The 18,790-nt window shown below is 37.3% G+C and overlaps 1 protein-coding gene across 5 annotated transcripts in view; it reads right to left on the bottom strand.

Moving 5' to 3' along the window:
- Positions 1-7,312: 7,312 nt before the first annotated feature.
- COL12A1 (collagen type XII alpha 1 chain) overlaps positions 7,313-18,790 on the bottom strand; it is a 99,285-nt gene continuing 87,807 nt past the window's right edge. For 3 of the 5 annotated variants that reach the window (XM_053972767.1, XM_053972768.1, XM_053972771.1), the window contains 6 exons: positions 14,856-14,891; positions 14,682-14,748; positions 13,207-13,395; positions 12,104-12,172; positions 10,865-11,035; positions 7,313-8,463 (listed from right to left, as the gene is read on the bottom strand). In XM_053972767.1, the coding sequence (XP_053828742.1) occupies positions 8,282-8,463; positions 10,865-11,035; positions 12,104-12,172; positions 13,207-13,395; positions 14,682-14,748; positions 14,856-14,891 (714 nt within the window). In that variant the 3' untranslated portion in view covers positions 7,313-8,281. Of the gene's footprint in view, positions 8,464-8,812; positions 10,489-10,864; positions 11,036-12,103; positions 12,173-13,206; positions 13,396-14,681; positions 14,749-14,855; positions 14,892-18,790 lie in introns of those variants that run through there. The other 2 variants (XM_053972769.1, XM_053972770.1) reach the window with 2 other exon arrangements.

Raw genomic sequence — 18,790 nt, 5'->3', positions numbered from 1 at the left:
CAATTTTTTTTTATGTGAAAGAGAAAATTAAAATTATAAGTTGCTAGTCTAAGTAATGCATTTAGACTGAGTTTGAGACATCAAAAATGGACTGAGTCAGTCACACAGCTGAATGATTAAGGTTGTTAAAGAAAATCTTTATTTCAGGAAATCAGTAATATTGCTCCTGACACAGTCAGAGTTTGGCTGAAAGATTTATCATTTATGTCTCCTTTTAATGTCTTTCCATTTAGAGCTAATTTCAATGAGAATTGTCTAAAATATCTATTTATAAAAACTGCCTGTGACTCATCCATTTTACATTTCTAGGACTGTTTCTGTATACTGGTACATAAGGCAGGATATAGGTATCATTCACATTTCTAACATACTCCCTTTTGAAAAAATATCAATCACATTCTGTTTCCAATTACTGTATTTTTAGAATATGCAGAAATTGTGCCTGTGTATCTTCTGCCAGAAAAGGATGGTGGATACATTTATTTAAAGGGTAGGCCTCTTACTTCTATTTTTATATTTCTGTAGATCATCAGACTATTTTTTCCCAGTAAGTCTCAATCACAGCACAAAGCAATGCCTTAAATATTAAGACGAAGATTTGTGAGCAAAACTGTGGGTTTTCTTAAATTTTACATCTATATCAGTGTCTGTAATTCAAGTATAATATGTGCAATATCTCAGTTCTTAATTCATTCCACTTCTCTGTTCCCAGCAGAGGCCTCATGTTCATCTTTATTTAGTGACAAAACTCACTCTCTTCCATCCCTCCAGCAAGACTGCTGTGCTGAGTCACGTTCCACTGTCAACAGCCACTGCCCCTCCTAGCAGACCTTCAGCCTTAGCAGGAACAGCCCATACAAACCTGTCCTAAGGGAGAGGTTTTGTGCAGCTTTACCATCCAATCCAGTGAAGGAATAGTCCCAGTGACGGTTCATTTAAGGATTCCCCAAACTAAATATTGTTAAAACACTGCATGAGCAGAAAATAGTATTTTCAGAGACAAATGATGAGCCTGTCCTTTCCAAACAAACATGGGGACATCCCCACCCTCCTATGCTCCAGGAAGCCATTTCAGCCCAGCCAGGGGCAATCAGCCCCTGCCCCAGCACTGTTATGAAAACACCTTAATTTCATACTACTGTCTAAGGAAAGCTTTTGATCTTTACTATACATTTAAACATCTTTCTCTTCAATTTTCTGAAAGCTTCCTATTTCACTAGGAAATTTCTTGCCTCATTTGTAGGGAAGCAAGTGCCATAAAAGGAAGACACATCTTTCAGACTGGACAGAAACTGGACAGATATAGGAAATGTTTGGTGCTGTTTTGGCTTTTGTTTCTACTGAAAAGAGAACAGCTCAGGAGACTGAGAAATATAACTGCAGGATACTACCTTAGAGGATGTACTGGCGGAGATTTTACAATCTACAGGCATTTTCTGTCAAATATACTGTACACAAGGGCATTGCCAAATAACAACAGAGAGTATTCATGGTATTCTGAGGAACTCCCAAAGAAAACAAGCCTGCAGATTACCCTTTATTTGATGTTATGCTAACATTTTTCACATGAACAAGGTTTCTGGAACTGAAGATTAAAGGATGAACATCTAAGAATGGATTCTGGGCCAGGATTCCTGCTTTCTATTCAAACATTGGTTATGGTTTTATATCTCTGTTTATTTACTCATAATGCAAAATAAGATTAAAGGCCATTGTAGTTAAAAGATTTATCTTTTCCACTGTTTTCCAGTGAACCAAAAAAGTACTTTTGTTCCTTGGAATTGCATAGAAGTAATAGATTTAGGTTAAAATCACATCTTGAACCATCTCACTCCATTGTTGACAACTATGTAAAGCTACTTACAAGAAGAAAATAATATAATCTACCCAGAAGATTTCCCACTTTAGTTAATCTATCACAACAGGAATATAAAAGTTGGAAGAGGTCTAACAGTTCAAAAAGATACAGGGGACTTGGAAAGGCCAATATTTATAAAAGTATCAGCTATAAGAAACCCTAAAACTCTGTGTCCAATCCTCCGCTTTGGAGTTCTGGATGCAAGATGGGTAATAGCAAAATGCAAGTCACATGGAGAACATGATTCAGGAACCCTAGAGACTTTCTTAATCTTTTGTTCATGTACTGCCAGAAAAATAGTAAGCCCTTGAAACAGCAGGAAGGCAAAAGGGAGTGGAAGAGAGCAGAAAGATTCTTTCTTGTCAGACTTCACTTTGCCAGGCTAAATAACCCCAACTCGTGCAATGACCAGGTGCTCCAGGCCCTGGACCCCTTGGTGCTCCTCAGACAAACCAGCTGTAACATGGCCTTATCCTTCACATTTCCCAGAGTTAAAGAGGCAGGAGGCCTTTAGAGAGAGGAACAGCACATAAGCCTCAAGAAGGAAAGAGGGCATGGAAGAAGGGAAGGAACACCGTGCCAGGCACGACATGTTGGCATAACATGAGACACAAAAATGCTCCTGTACCATGTTCAGTAATTTTAATTACTTTGCTCTGTTCATTGTCGTGAACAGAACCCAAAGCTGCAAACATTGAATAAAGTGTTGCAATTTTCCAGTAGAGGTTGCTATGAGGCTTAAACATCTGGGTACTAAAATGATAAATGTCCCACTTTTTTTTTTGAGTTTGGCAGCTGCAAAACCGGTATTACTCAAGGTATTTATCAGCTTTATATACTTCTGTTTATCCCAGACAAGAACACTTTTTTTTTTTTTTTTTCATAATGCTGGAGCTCTGTTTCTTGCTCAGAGACCAATAATTCTGGTGAAGTTCATGACAGTAGGCCCTGGATATGTTCCCTCTCTCATGGAAAAAGAGACAGCTTTTGTTTTCTTCTTTCTGGTATTTCCTGTGCATCTGAAGACTTTCTACTTTCATTACAGATGAAGGAAGAAAATACATCTCCTTCAGTATTTTTAAATTCAGAACTTTACAGGGATAACACACTCTGAAAATGAGAAAGTATTGTATTTGTTCTCTGTCCCATTTTCATTGATTTGTTCAATATTTAATATTATAGAAATAATCTTTGTAGTGACTTGGAAGGTAACTCAAATCTGGTTCAAGAGGCCAAGTTATTAGGGCCACATTGCTTTCTGAAACTCAGCGATCAATGGGTGTTTCAAAGTAAGCACCCAGAAATGTCATGTTCTTAAAACTTTAGGAACTCTTGAAAATCCAGTGAGTAGCTTGCATCAGTCCAGGAAATAATAAATATGAGCTTCACAAAGAAAATACATAGTGGTAATGAATAAAAACCTCGAGACATCCTGGGCTGCCTATAGAGGAATGACAGATGTGGGAGTCAAACTGCACACAAAACTATTCTTTACAAATGGTTCAGAAACAAACAAGATTGCTCAAGGATGAAGAAATTCATAACCACAAAGCTGACACATAAGTGAAACTGAGACCAGTGCTTGTGTGACAGCTCAATACAGTCTTGCTGCATTTCCTCATCAAAAAGCAAATCTCTGATTACTAAGGGCTTTCTAAATCTCCAAGCTTAGGGAACAGATTTGTTCACTCAAAGCAGGAGTAAAAATGCAACCTCACTAAATTTGGTGAAAAAAACATAGTTGACCGTACAAGAGAATTTCACAATCACTCTCAGAGTTGTAACAGTCACAATTAGCTCAATAATTGCACAAAATAGCAAAAACAAAAAGGTGGAAACATATTAAGCATAAATCAATGAAAACGCAACTGAGGATTTTTTTTCAGATACCAAGAGTGTATCAGCACTAAAATCATTGTTGTATTCTATTCTTTTTAGCTGAGTGTCATCTAAGAAATATTCAGATCTGGAGAAGCATTCAAGAGAGTTTCTTTTAATCCTCAAGTCCTTTTCCAGAATGTGAAAGTGATCAGTAAGCATTCTTTAACTAGTTGGTCAAGGCAAAACTGTGAGGCCTTCTGCAGGATACTGAAGGTAATAAACCCTTTATTAGAAGCTGTGTTTTCTTGATGGCTATAAGCTATATAGGGTATGACCTTTTTTACTTTAAAGACCAGAAATACAACTACATTCATACCAGTAGGTTCAATGGTGCATCAAAAATAAAATTATACACAAGGTGTTCATTCTTATTTAAAAACTGACATGAAAACAATTTCTATTCTCACAGTGCAACATCTTCCCAAATTTTTTTCCCCATTCATAGCTGTGATCTGAGCTGCAGTCAAAAAATGCCAACACATTATTTAATTTCTTAACAGCAAGGGACAACCTCGAGGATTATGTGCCTTCTTTAATGTGTTCTCCACAGAAGAATATATTTTTGAAACTTGCTAAGAATAATTGCCTTTAAGATCTATAGAGATTGATAAATTTACCACTAATATATATATTTTAATTTTTTTTACTACAGAGACCTTCATGGGAACAAATATCAACTGCTTGTGTTGTTTTTGAAACCCTTTGTGTCTGGCCAAATCAGTTATTTCCCCTGTATCTTCTTTTATAAGTCTTTATGTGCAGTCAGCACTAGGGAATTCAACATAGTACTGCAAAACCACAGCAAAAGTAAAAATGAAGGACAGCATTATTACATCCTTTCCTTTGCTCCATATTTGCCCACTGTTGCACAGAGATTTCAGCAGAGATGTATTACCACAATATTTAGCCTCCATAAATCAGTGACATTGGGTATTTTTTCAGTTTGGCTATCCATGCTATCAGAAATGCAAAGCACTTGCTCTCTGAGCAGGGGGCTTGTGGAACAAAGACTGTCTTCATTAAGCTCCTCTCTGCAAACACAGAATCACAAAATCACAGAGTCACAGAATTGGCAAGTCTTGAAGGGATCACAGTGGGTGATGTGGTCCAACCTCCCTGCTCAAACAGGGTCATCCTAGAGCTATGGCACAGAACTGTATCCAGATGTTTCTTGAATATGTCCAGTGAGGGAGACTCCACACCCTCTCTGGGAAATCTGTTCCAGTGCTCAGTCATTCACAAGTCAAGAAGTTCTTCCTCACATTCAGATGGAATTTGCTGTACAAGAGTTTTTGCCCATTGCCTCTTGTCCTGTTGCTTGGCACCACTGAGCAGAGCCTGGAAACATCTGCTTGACACCCTCCCTTCAGGTACTTACAGAGTTTGGTGAGGTCCCCTCTTCTCGAGGCTGAACGCACTCACCTCCCTCAGCCTATCAAGGGCTCCATACTGATTGCAAGCAAGCAGCAGCCCTTTCCCACCTGCTTGTCTGTATCCACAGCTTTTGCCAAAATGAAAGGAAATGTGTATGCAATTAAAATTCTGCTTTCAAACCATTTCTTTCTTTTGAACTGCCAGACTATGTAAACTGCTCAGTTGTATATGAAATATCCAGGAACTGAAATTTGTTTGTATTTGCATTGAATCTGTATTTTTCCAGGATTTCTTTGGCTCGCCTTTGCAACATCTTTCCCAGAAGTGTCATCAGTAGCCCCTACCACCTCCTTAGAGCCATTACCCTGAGAATTCCTGGAAAGTTTTCTTCTTTGTTGGCCTCAAACAGTAAACACTCATTTATAAGCTGCCCAAACATCTAAAATATTTTCTTCATATTCTCCATGGCCCAGTGAAAGTTCTTTTTGCTTCAAAATGTAGTCAGAAATCTGACACATGTCAAACAGGTGAAAGAAGGGTTAAGCAGCTTTGGGGATTATGGGGATTTTTAAATGAAACATAAATGCTTATCAGCACTTATCTCAAGTATACAGATGGTCACAACTCATACTTTGTAATTCTGCAGGGAGCATACAACCTAGAGCTTACATCTACCCTACAGATCTGTGATCAGAATTTTGTCATTAAAAATGTATTGACTACCAAAATGCTCAGGTTTCATTGAATGTTCAAATATTTCAGGCCACCAGATAATCAAATAGTGGCATCTCTATTAGGATTGATATTGATAAAAACACAAAAAAATACAAGGCATCCTTGGCAGGCATTTGGTGTATTTTGTGAAGAAATAAAAAATAATTTAAAATATATACTTTAAGAAAAAGGTAAAATTTTCTGTTTAAAGGACAGAAAGGAATCTTTTAAATGAAGACATGGGCATCTAGTTAAATTTGTCATAGAGACAATGCCAGAAACAGACAGATGCGAGATCAGTGCAAGATGACATTATTGTTAAATACAATTCAGATAAACCTTTTAATCACTTCTCCAAATTTCTACCAGTATCTTTTGCTTTTACTGCCTGACACATGGCTTTCTTTACTGTACATGAAACTGCTGAACACTTAGAAAAAAGCATAAAGAATTAATAGCTTTGATTCTTCTTCCTCAGTTCGACCCAGAATTAGTCTCTTGCAGTCTAAAAGACGAGGATGCAATCAGGATCACTCTTTGAAATGCCATTTGTTTTTATTTCATTTCACTGCTAACAAGTCAGGCAGTCTATGGAGTTGTGTAATTTCCATTTGTGGACACTAAAATTTACTGTGCAGCTCCCAGTGCAGAGTAAGATTTAGTGATCAGGAAGCCAGCCTGCACATCTAGCTTCACTTCTGTGACAGATGTCTTGCATGATCTTAAGAAACACAGCTCCAATTTTCCCAGTTATGTCAAAAGGCTTTGCTCCAGGTTCTATGGCAAAAGCCATTCCTACTTATCAGGAAGACAGTGGAGACACCATGGGAAAGAAGGATCACCACAGTCCACTCTTTCCTCCTCAGTTAGTAAGTGATTCTCCTGGCCCATGCTGTTCTCTCCCAAATCGCTCTTACCACCCTCTGCAGGTAAAGCTCCATCATGGCCACCACTGTGGTCAGAGCTTGTGTGGACACAGATGACCTCCCAAGCAGGGAGGAGCCAGCTCTCCTACAGTCCCTGAAGGAAGGAATTTGGCAGACACCACACCCTGCTTCCTCAAGCAAGCTATTTGCTAATGGTGCTGCCACTTTGCTCACAGCACACCAGCACTTACAGGCTGTGTAGCTCTAGGCACTCTCTGCAGTTCAAGTAGTTCCTCAGGTGGAAAAGTCTCTCTCCCTGCAGCAGCCATCCACCAGAAATCCCCCAAAAGACAGCATTTACTCCTTGCAGTCGATCTCATTTTCCTCACCAAAAACCTTGCAGACTGAATTTCTTAAAAGTTATTCATTCCTCAGACAGAGGAGGCATCTCCTGCTTCCAACCCCACTGCCTCTAGCCACCAGAGCCCAAATACCTATTAGACTATTCCCATTCTAATTGACTTTTGATACCTGGCATTTCCAGATTATTGAGTAATTAACACTAATACAATACAAATACATCAGTCCCACAATGCCTTTCAAAAAATGAATAGACACATACATTTTCAGTAGTTTTATTGAAAAATGCCTCTTTCATTTCAGAAATAAATAATATAAGGCAGTGAAATTCACAATTTGCAGTTAAAATATAAAAGCAGCAATTCTATATCCATAGTCTTGCAAACAATTTCCAACTGCTTTCGGTAACTAAGAAACATTGTATTCTGAAAAAAAAAATCCATACTAAATATACAACATAAACATGCAATTCCATCTCTGCAGGATTGACTGCAATTTGGCATAAATGTAACTGTGCCTACAGACAAGGAGATTTCAGGCATTATTAAACTGTACCCAGTTGATACAATGATTTCAGTTACTTAATGTTTGTGGTGTTTAGAGATGTATAAGAGCAGTACATGCTCTGCAGATTGTAACTCAGAATAGAAGAAAATTACAATGATACTGGAAGGAGAGGGAAATTTTTGGTTCTCTTTAACTAGATATTGCAGACTGTGATCTGACTGAACTGAAAACATGCATTTGAAAAAGAAGAAAAATGTAGAGCTAAAGCAGACAGTCCTTAGAAAATTTGCAACAGCTCTGTGGTTATTTCTGTTTTGGTTTTTTGGTTTTCTTTTTTTTTAATGTATTTGTTGTTACATTATTTTAATGAAAAGGCAGCACTGGGATAACTGAATGCGCACCTTAATCTGTATGCAACCACTATAAGCAACAGTATTTTACAAGCATTTCCAGGGCAACATGAAGTGTTTGGGTACACACATTGCTATCCCCACATAAGCAAGATACAAAACAGGGGTGTGTCTGATATGAAAAGACCAGAAAGCCATACTGCAACAGGAATGATGCACTCTCCCTGTGTGTATCTGCAAATGCAAGCACAGCAAAAGAAAAAAAAAAAAAAAAACCCAAAAAAAACCCAAAAAAAAACCCCAAAAAAAACCCAAAAAAAAAAAAAAAACACCAACCAAAAAAAAAACCCAAAACAAGACACACAGATCTTTTACGGTTTTGTTTTTGCATTTCTTGACAGTGATCTTTTCCAGCGCATGTGCTCAGGGTATTCTGGTGAATGCATTTCAACTCCATAGTCCTCATACTCGTCCTCTCTCCTTTCTGACTCCATAGGTACTATAAAGGGTTCACCTTCAGGCTGATAGGGTCCACTTTCAGGCACGTATGGTTCTGGTTGAAAATAGTTGTCCGATTGAACATAATAGTTATCGCATGTCTTTGAATCCACATATGCAAAGAAAGTTAGTCTGTCTACATAATGTTAGTTCAACCTTATTTTCATATAATAAATATATAAATAATTATTTCACTGGGGGTGTTTCTCAGGTTTGCTCATGAACGCTTTTTTGGCAGTAAAATAATAAAAGGTTTGAAATTCATCTTGAAAGGCTTTGTATTTTTAATACACAAAACAGTGCAGAAAGAGTCATAAATTAGGCAAGGGACAAATCATGGTAAAACTACTAAAAAACCCAAACAAAACCAAGAAAATCAAATAAAATTACTATTTTACAGCTACTTCAGTAAATCTAAGCATTGGGCTTTATTTTAAACTGCATAATTAAAAGAAGATATGGAGCAGGTAAAATGAAGAGTTGGGTTTGGCATATGCTAATTTTCTCTGAGAATGGGAAAGGAAGTGTAGACATAACTATCACCAGCGGCAATATACAGTACATGTCATTTTGTCGTGCTGTTCCTCGTAACAAACCGAGTTACAGCTGGTGCTTCAGGAACACCAAAAACTACAGCAAAACAGAAGAAAAATTATTATAAAACTTTGGTATTTATAACTGCAGTTACAGATCCAACAAGATTACACATAAAAAAGGTATATGCCCCAATTCAGACATTGGTAACAAGCAACAGACAGGTAGGTTTCATAAGTTGTCAAAGATGTTATTCTGGCATACAGCAAGCAGCAGCAGGCTTTTATGCAAAAGTATCACATAGAGTTGTTAACAGATTTTAGTGGATACAGTCCCATACAAATAATCTACAAGCCACAATTAGTTTACTATTTACATAAGTTATTTCTCATTTTCCAGGTTAAATCTGTCTCTCTTCTAATGGCATTACCTTTGCTGGTTAGTAGTTTTACAAGCCTCCTTTGCCACTGAGGTTTTTTGGTGGTCTAGGTCTTTTTTTAAAAAAGAAAGACTGTCTATTTTATTATTGAAATGCAATAGGCTTAATGAATTGACGTCACTGTCCTTTATCTCATTCATGAGTTGTGTTAGTAAAAGTATCTCCCCGTTCTATGAGGTCAACATGGTTCAAGAACCATATCCGTGGTGAAATATCCATACGGACTCATTTTCTAATAAGCACGTGCGCAAACATCTCAGAAACAGGATTTTCATGTATTCAAACTGTAAGCAGCACTGGCGACTTAGAAAATGTGTTAGCCGAAACCTGAAACAGGTCAAAGATGATGTTAGTCTTTTAAAAAGTCCATCTGATGTGCAAAAACATACTTTCATCCAACTAAATACATAACAATTAATTCTTAGGCATATATTTATATATGTATACATAGCTGCTTGCTAGAAAGAACACTGCTGAATCACACGCACAATTTTCTTTATTTTTCATTTAAATAAGAGTTTTTTGTGAGATCTGCACAACCACCTGGCTTCTTTAACCAGTATCACTGAGTCTGCAAGTGTGTACATATATATATATATATATTTCCTTTTCTTTTGCTTTTCATGGATACATGCACAATTACACTAACAGCAAACCATATCCAATAGTAGCATCACATACACTAATTTTGAGATCTGGCAAGGCATACATATTAATTTGTTAACAATACTGTGGTCCTGCAGGATCCCCATGTTAAAATATATTAGAATCTTTCCAGTCAAAAATTGGTGGTCACTGTGACCCTTCATTTTGGTTCCAGAAGCAGCTTACTGCTTTGAGCAATGTCACAAAGTGGAAGGCTTATATGAACTCAGGCCTAATCAGAGACTCCATGGCGTTTAACTTGGTAGATATTGTAGGACAGTGGTGCTTTTCTGTTGTCTGCACTGTTATTACCAAATGGATTTCCTTTGTGGAAAATTTTTATTTCAGGAATCAATTTTGTATAAATAATCCTGGCATGGCTCAAAAAGAGACACATGGAAACTGCCAACCACAGCATTCCTTTTTTTTTCTCAAGAGAAACATGGAGAATTCAACCTTGTTCTGAAGACGATTGGAAGGGGTGGTGATAGAGGGGGAAAAAAGAAGAGAAGAAATTGGTCACTTAAATCCTATGAGCAACACTACCAGCTAGTAACCATCTACATAAAAAAAAAAAACAACAAAACAAGACTACAATATTTACTCACTACTTCCTATTTAAAACAAACCATGCATAGCATCAAGTAATCCTACACCAAATTCTAAATGGCTGCTCATATACTTGCACATTACAATGAGGCAGGCCTGCTCACTGCACCCATCTCCTCCTGACTCAGTATGTTCAGATTAGCAGGGCTGTCTCATGTAAAGCAGCTCAATATCAACAGCCACATCTGTGAAGGCTATTTAGGGCAAGGTTAAGTTGTTCATAACCTACCTGGGAATCCTTGGCCATTGTAAGGGATGCTAGCACACTGGGATGAATCACAATATCCTGGTGGCCCTGGGGGACCTCGAATACCCGCATTTCCAGGACGGCCTGGTGGCCCTGGTGGTCCTCGTGATCCTGTGGAGCCTGGTGGACCAGTTCTAGATTCTCCTTGTGGACCTAATTTTAGAATTGAGAGGTTGGGAGGTTGTTTTCTTTAAGAGACATCATGATAAAACAATTAATAATACTTCTGTCTAGACCATACAGCCCAGGCAGTCTCTGATGAGAAAGCACTCACACTCTTTGCTGTATGGGGGTCAACAGAAAAAAGTACAAAAGAAATCTAGAAATGTGACTCATCATGAGTTGCTTCCCTGTGTGTGGCTTATTTAAGTATTTATTCTTAGCAACTAATTTAGTAAGGTTTGAGCCAAGTAAGAAATGTCAATATATTCTCTGGTTCATTTCCCCTTTGTGTAAGATATGATGATCTCAAGGGAAACTACTAGATTAAACAAGCACACTGGATTTCTATTAAAATATAGGAGTACATCAATTATACTGCCCAGTAGCCCCAGGATAGATGAGGTAATGTTGTTTTTGGAGCCAGTCTTATTATGGTTAGCAGAAAAGTAAAGCTTCAAGTAACTGGGGCTACAATTTGCTGCAAGCATATTACGGTTCCTGTAATGAAAAACCATTTTAGCCTAGTAAACTACAAGCAGAAACAAGTGATGCAGCTGATTTATGCTAAGGCATAAACAAAATTTCATAACGCGAAAACCAAAACTAACCTGTCTCTATTGTCAAATAACTATCAAATAACCTGTCTCTATTATCTGGTAACTCGGCATTCAGGAGTATTTTGTAGTCCAGCAAGTAAAAAAAAAAAAAAAAAAACAAACTCTACAAACTACAAAACAATCATCTGATAAGACTTATGAAAAATAGCTGTCAAATATTTGGACAATGTATTTTCATGAAACACATTTTCACATTAACAAGCATGCCAGATGAATAAGTTAAAAGATGAAGATAAACACCTATTAGCCATGTCCAAAAATCTTTCTAAATTGCTATTTTTGTGGTGATTTCCTACAAATTCATTAAAGTAAACTCTAATATATGTCAAAAACTTGAGATTGCCAAAGGATGTTCATTCACCATATCAAGTCTGGTTCTCTTTAAAAAAATATTTGCTTTTCTCCTACTTTTCTGTAATCTGATTAAACAAAAAATATTTACCAGGTGGTCCTGGCAAACCTCGTGGTCCTTGGGATCCAGTCCCTCTTTCACCTTTCTCTCCAGGGATTCCTACAGAATAATAAAAAGGCAATGAAAATCAAAGAAAGGAAACCACATCAACAGATATTTCTTAACACACTCTCACTGACATTAATATTTACTTCCCATGATTTAATACAAGAGTGGTTGAAATTTATGTTCTACAGATGTTCAAATGTGAATTTGGCAAAATAATTTGGATATTAATACAGTAACCCAAGAATAAAATAGGATGTAGATGTAACTTAGCATGAATAAACTCTCTCAAACATAGAAAAGTTTTGAGATACTGAAGCACAACAGATTTTTATTTTAAACTACAATCAGAAAGATATTTTCAGTCTTGCATACTTCTGCTATAAAGGATGGTTTACACTCTCTTAGGAACAGTAATAATCAAAAAAGTTTAAGAAATTCTTCTGAATAACTTGATTTATTCTTAGCCTTTCTAAAAGAGTATATAAAATACATCCTAGAAAGCATAGCACAGAGTCTATCCTATAGCAGAGTAGTGGAAATAAGCAAAGGCCACAAAAGAGTACACTACAGACACCCCTTGTGATTGCAGTGATCCAAGATAGATATAAAGTAGGTTTACCCATATGTTTACATTCAGTTCAGTTGCTTCCCTCCCTCAGAATATTGTAAAGAGCTAAGGGTGTTGAGCTAATTCTTTAAAGTCCTACATTTATACTTGTTAATGACTCATTTTCTCTCTTAATCAGTGTTCTACTTTGCAAAGAGTTGTCTTACTCCAAACAGCCTTTCAAGATGCAGCTGCATAGTGCCAGAAGAGATCTGAGAACATTTGCTTTCCTGGGATATTATGTGGAAGTCTCAGACAGCAGCCAAAATGTTATACCAATTTGTATTTCATGAAACCTGAGCAAGAGAGAAACAGGAAAGCACTGATCTAGTTAACCTTGTCCTTCAGTACACCAGTGTCCCTTGGGCAACCCAACTGGCCAGCAGGGCTTCCTAGTCCGACATGGTAAAGGAGCAGACTGCTCCTCTGGCAACCTCTGCACTGTGTCCACAGTACAGCTGCCTTGGAATTTACTCACCTCTTTCTCCAGGTGGTCCTTGAACCCCAGGAGGTCCTGGGAATCCTGGTCTTCCTCCAGGTCCAGGTTCTCCTCTTGTCCCAGCAGCTCCTGGGGGACCAGGTGGACCTGGTGGCCCTGGCTGGTTTCGGTTTGAATAATAATCATTCGGGATTTGATTCAGCATTTGATTGAATCGGCTCATTTGACCTTCAAAAGAAAATTAAAATGTGAAATGAGTGAAGATCTTTTCTCAGAATGGGAAGGAATAAAATATTATCTCTCTTAATTAAATCTTATTCTTGTTTCTACTCAATAAATTAGTACAGATTAATTAGAAAGACTTAAGATGAACGTCCGATAAGAAAGCTGAACATAAATGGAGGAGGGAGGGGATCAGAGAGGAAAGGTAAGGGAGCTTCTGGAAGTTAATGATATTAAAACAATTATCACAGAACTATTAAAATCAAAAAAGAGGCAATTTTTTACAGTACTCTTGCTCATGGAGTTCTATTTAGAGGTTGTTTTTACTCTGAAGAACAGAAAGGATTTGCTCCACTTCTAAAACTGTAGGATCATATTTCTATGTACTTTCAGACCTCTGCAGCTACCACAGGCAATAAAAATTATTCATATGTAGAGTTAGCAGCACAGTCGATGAAGTAATTTTCTTAAGCTTGTAGGATGCACAGGCTTGTACCTATACACCTTCTGCATATGGGCAAATTTCATTTCCAAAAAAAAGGATTTGTGAACAAAAGCAACACCATTTTGAAGCTATGCAGGAGGGAAGCCTTAATGGAGAGACACATCTGATTAGTATAATGTGTCAGTCCTAGTATAACACTGAAGAGATCAGCTGAACATGAAAAAAATGAGGCAGGGATGCTCTAAGAAATGTTAAAAGATCGTTAACATGATATCCTTATTCATAAGCATATCCTTATTCATTCACATTCACAAATGTAGTTTACTTCTTCTGTGATGTCTAACTAATAGAAACGTTTTTATTAGCAGTCATCACAGACATTTCAAAGGACATTTCCTCCTCCCTGTATACAGGCACTCTGAAAGATCCAAAAGGTATACCTGTTTTCCTCAGTCAACACTTAACATTGTAACAGATACAACATTAAAAACCAGTTTGCTTCTTTCTTGGCAAGTCTACTGATAGCAAAAGCACTGCTTCAAGATCAGAAAGAAAGCCTCTGTAGAGAGCAACTTCATGGGCTGCAGGGCTGCACTATGTGGCAGTAGAGGACTGAAATTCAATTCGAAGTCCTTTTCCAAATAAATATTGTTTCTACTTGCATAGCATCACTGATTCTGCCACATTTTTTCCACCAAATCATTTGCATTGGACAGCTATCAAATTGTCAAGCTCTTGCTGTGCTCTGTGGCCAATATCTGTCACTTCAAATGTAAACCATTGTTTTATCCTTTTAAGAAAGTAGTTAATTACTTGTATGGGATACAAAGCAAGCAACACTGTTTACCATTTATCAGTTGTTCACAAACTTGTCTTGCAACTGCTCGCATCATGTTTTGAGAAGCAATATCACCCTAAATAATCAAATGCAAAACAGGTGTTTCATTAGCACTTTGTACTTTTAAAGACATGGTGTTTAATTTTAAAATTATGAGAAGAACTGACTTTTAAGCAGACTTACTCTGTCACCTTTTTCTCCCTTCATTCCAGGTGCACCCTAAAATAAATAAGTATAAATTAAGCAAATGAAGGATTATGTTATTTCACCCCAACAAGAAGTGTGCAATTCTAGAAAAAAGTTTTGACTCTTTGAAGAAGAAAGATCTGTTTCTCCTTAACTTTTCATTTCAGAGATGCTAAAACAGGTGTGAGAAAAGAGTGGAGAAACAATGATCTTTGTCTGTCATCAGACACACTAATAGATGCAGAAGAAAAAGATCTGAAGGAAAAATTCAAACTAGGACCAAAAAATAGATGCATTCTGAAACTTGGATCACACTGTCAATTTCAAAGTTGAATTTCTAGCGTCATATTTGTGTAAATGATCAATGGTCGTGTATGAGTTATATATGACTGTTTAATTTTAAGTTTTAAGACAACTTATTACAGAAGGTATGTTAGGAAGACTAACACATGTCAAGGAAAGATAGTTGTCTTCTTGAATCCATATGAAAAGTATTCTATATTAAGTGAAATAGAGTTATGCAGAGATGACACATAACACGGAGAGAGTGCTTATTCTATTTATAATGACAGCTTTCCTCTTAATTCTCAACCATTTCTAGTCTTAAAAATGTCTCATAGAAGTCTTAGTTTGAGCTCTTTTATAATTACTAACATTTGCCAACTTTTCTCTAGCAGCACTTTCCATTTGCCTTTTAATAGTTTAGTGGTTGTGGGGTTTTCAGTTTTCAAGAGTACTATGTAAGAAGCAAACCAGGAGGACTGATTCTAATTTTTATGTATGTATGTGTATGTGAAAAACACCGGGAGTAATCATGGGGCTAGCATGAGTTCACATGGATTTTGATTTCTGGCCTAAATTACATCTTGAACATAAGGCATATTTCAAAGGTGAAAGATCAGTTTAGTCATCTGCTGCTTTGCATGGCTTTCTACATAGTAACACACACATCCTGAGTGTTACTGCTTTTTACAGTGTAGTATTTCTTTAAGGAATCTATTTATCACCATTAACAAAGCAAAGGCCAAATGTGGGCTGCAGCTGTTTCTCATAACATTCCTACAGTACCCGCAATCAATTCCAACAACACGAAACACCAAATCATTCCACTGAGGTCACAGCAGACACCTCTCGAATGTGGTGACACTGTTTCACAGACTTCTGTCAAGGGTTTGGGCAGACAAATGCCCTTGGGGTATGTCAGGGTGTGAACCTAGTGTGGTCTCTGAGCTTCTCTGCTGCAGAGTTGCACACACCTACCCCATGACATGCCACAGAAAATATGAGACAGTTCATCCATCACCGAGTTAAGTAGTTGTCATACGGTACATTTGCATCATGAATAACAGATCGTTCTTGCAAAATTAATTGTACAGACTCGAATGAAAGATTTAGAATGGTGACACCATAAATGTGTCATTGGAATAAATTATGCCACCAATGAGGCAGCTGCTAATATGTATAAAATATACCCATGAAGCTGATGAATAGCCTTTCCCTTCTGTCCTTTGATTTTCATCTATATTTTTCTTACTCTGTGAAGTCCATGGGGAAATATTTGTCTTTTAGTTTTAGCTTATTACAGCCATATGCTGAAACAGACTATGGACTTGTAAACGCTATACCATAAATAAATGGTAACAACTAAAACTATCAGGAAAATATGACATTTCTGTCATTCTCCAATAATTAACTTTGTGGTAAATGATGATGCATTGAAACTCTAAAAAAACCTTAATGTGATTCCCAAATAAACAGACATTAACATCTCATTCATGAACTATTAGATGTACCTGAAATATTCATTGAAGAGAACTGTAGGTTTTTAATTGCACTAGTCTATTACATGAAAATCTGCTGGGGGAAAGTGGTAAAGAAACTATTCATGCTTCTTTTCCTGTTTGAAACTTGCCAATTTTTCTATTTCCTGCAAGCATATTCCTTTGAAATTATCTGCTGTGCATGTATTTATAATACATACTTGTTTTATTCTCATTCTTTCTATGGCTTTCATAGTAAGACCTTCTACCAGAAGGAAATCATACAGTACATCTTTTATTTATTCACAGGGTAAGGAGAGAGGGAGAGGGAGGAGGCAAGACAAGGCAATAAGGTCCCCCAGCTAGGAAAATGCTAATGCCATGTCAGTCAATTTTAAAATTCATTGAAATAAAATGAGCCTCATTCCTCAATTTGTGACCTTGCAAACGCACACTGATTCAGCCTTGTGGCTGGAAGTCTAGAGCCTATTTGGAACTAACTTTAAAATGTGAAGATTAGAGGCTGACTGGCTATGTTAACAATAAAATGCATTTTCCGCCTGGATTCAAATTAAAAAAAAAATTACAACTGCAATTACTGAGTTACTATTTGTATCTTCCTCCCGCTTGGTTATATGCCTCTTAAATTTCAGTTTATTTTCTTTTAATAGACAAAAAAGTGCAGTTTAACCTACTGCTTGACAGCATTTTGAGAAACAGCAGCTGCTGCTGGCATTCTGTTTTGTTGCTATCCTGCAGTGAGGGAGTCACTTGGGGTCAGTGCAAGGAAAACTTGGTTTATGCTGCATGTGGGATTTTTCTGAGCTGTGGGATGAAGGCTGGGCTGCAGCATAGTTCTACTGCTGAAGGAGGACAAAACAAAGGAAGTTTTGCTATTTTTACTTTTAAAGATAATGTGCTCAATTGTTTTTCCCAAAAGAATGTTTGCTTCTTTCAAGAACCACCAGCTCATTGCTCCCAAAGCAGCGCCTTTTTGAGACTTCATCTAGGACATCTGCATAGATGGATGCAAGAGCAGTGAACACATGGCAGCAGAGAATGCAAAATTCTCAAAACCAGCATGTAACTCACAACAGATTTGGACTACCCTCGAAAGGGTTTCACAGCTTATGTGGTCCTGGAGGCATCAGTTCAATAGCACCTTACTTATTAAATTTAAATGCCTTGCATTTTTTTCCCAGGAACTGTCTAAATCAACAAGTCAGACCCTGTTGTCAGAGAGTCTGTTTTATAAACAGGACAGCTCTACCTTAACACAACTTAGTCTGCCTACCCATCAATACTGTTTCCAGTCTCACACCTATAAAACAAGCACTGGAATTTTCCTCTCTAATAGTCCAACATCTTCTATTTCCCATTATATTTATTCATAGAAAACACATCCATTTCTTCTTGAACCAATGTCCTCTTCCAGTTTAATGAGTCTTTCTTACTGCCGATGATTGCTACCTTATGATATGTGTATGAACCACTATGGAATTCTCACTCTCTCACCAGACAGACAGCAGATATTTTAGTCTCCTCTAGGATAGTCTGCATACAGTTCTCAATAAATTACCAACTCATTTATGTTCTTATGGTTCCTTTTTCAGTCATTTTGTTGCTACACTGGAAAAAACACCTAAGTTTCTCTTGGAGCTATTTGTAAGCAGACCAAAAAGCCAAATTTCCTATTTCCATGAAAATTCAGTTAACACTTCTAGGATTTACTTGTTCTAGTATAAGTACACAGTGAGGTAGAGAAATGTTTACAGTGTGGTCTGCCTCAGCTTAGCACATTAGTGGTATTAAATACATCAGGAAGGAGCTCCAGCTGACCACATTCACTGGGAGTAACTTCAGAACACCAAGGCTGCTCATAATTTGCAGATAACTGTATACCTTTTACCTGGAATGCAATATCCCTTGGTTTGCAGGGGTCTTTCTCCTCACTTTCATTTAATAGTACTAGCAATACAGATTGTTCAGGTAGAAGAAAAACTGGCAGGATCTGGTGAAAAAAAATTTATTCCCTGTATTTACCAGAGGCGAAGTGAAGCCTCATTATCTCTCTCTTCAAGCAGAATTGTGATTCATGACAGTGCAAGTTGCATTTGGCTGTCAGGCTGCACCTTTGGCAGCTGTAATACTGCAAACAAAGGAAGGCCTTGA

The sequence above is a fragment of the Vidua macroura genome, chromosome 3 (assembly GCF_024509145.1).
Source record: "Vidua macroura isolate BioBank_ID:100142 chromosome 3, ASM2450914v1, whole genome shotgun sequence".
NCBI classification, from domain to species: domain Eukaryota; kingdom Metazoa; phylum Chordata; class Aves; order Passeriformes; family Viduidae; genus Vidua; species Vidua macroura.
Note: the sequence above shows the minus strand (reverse complement) of the source record. Positions and strands in the feature narration are given on the sequence as shown.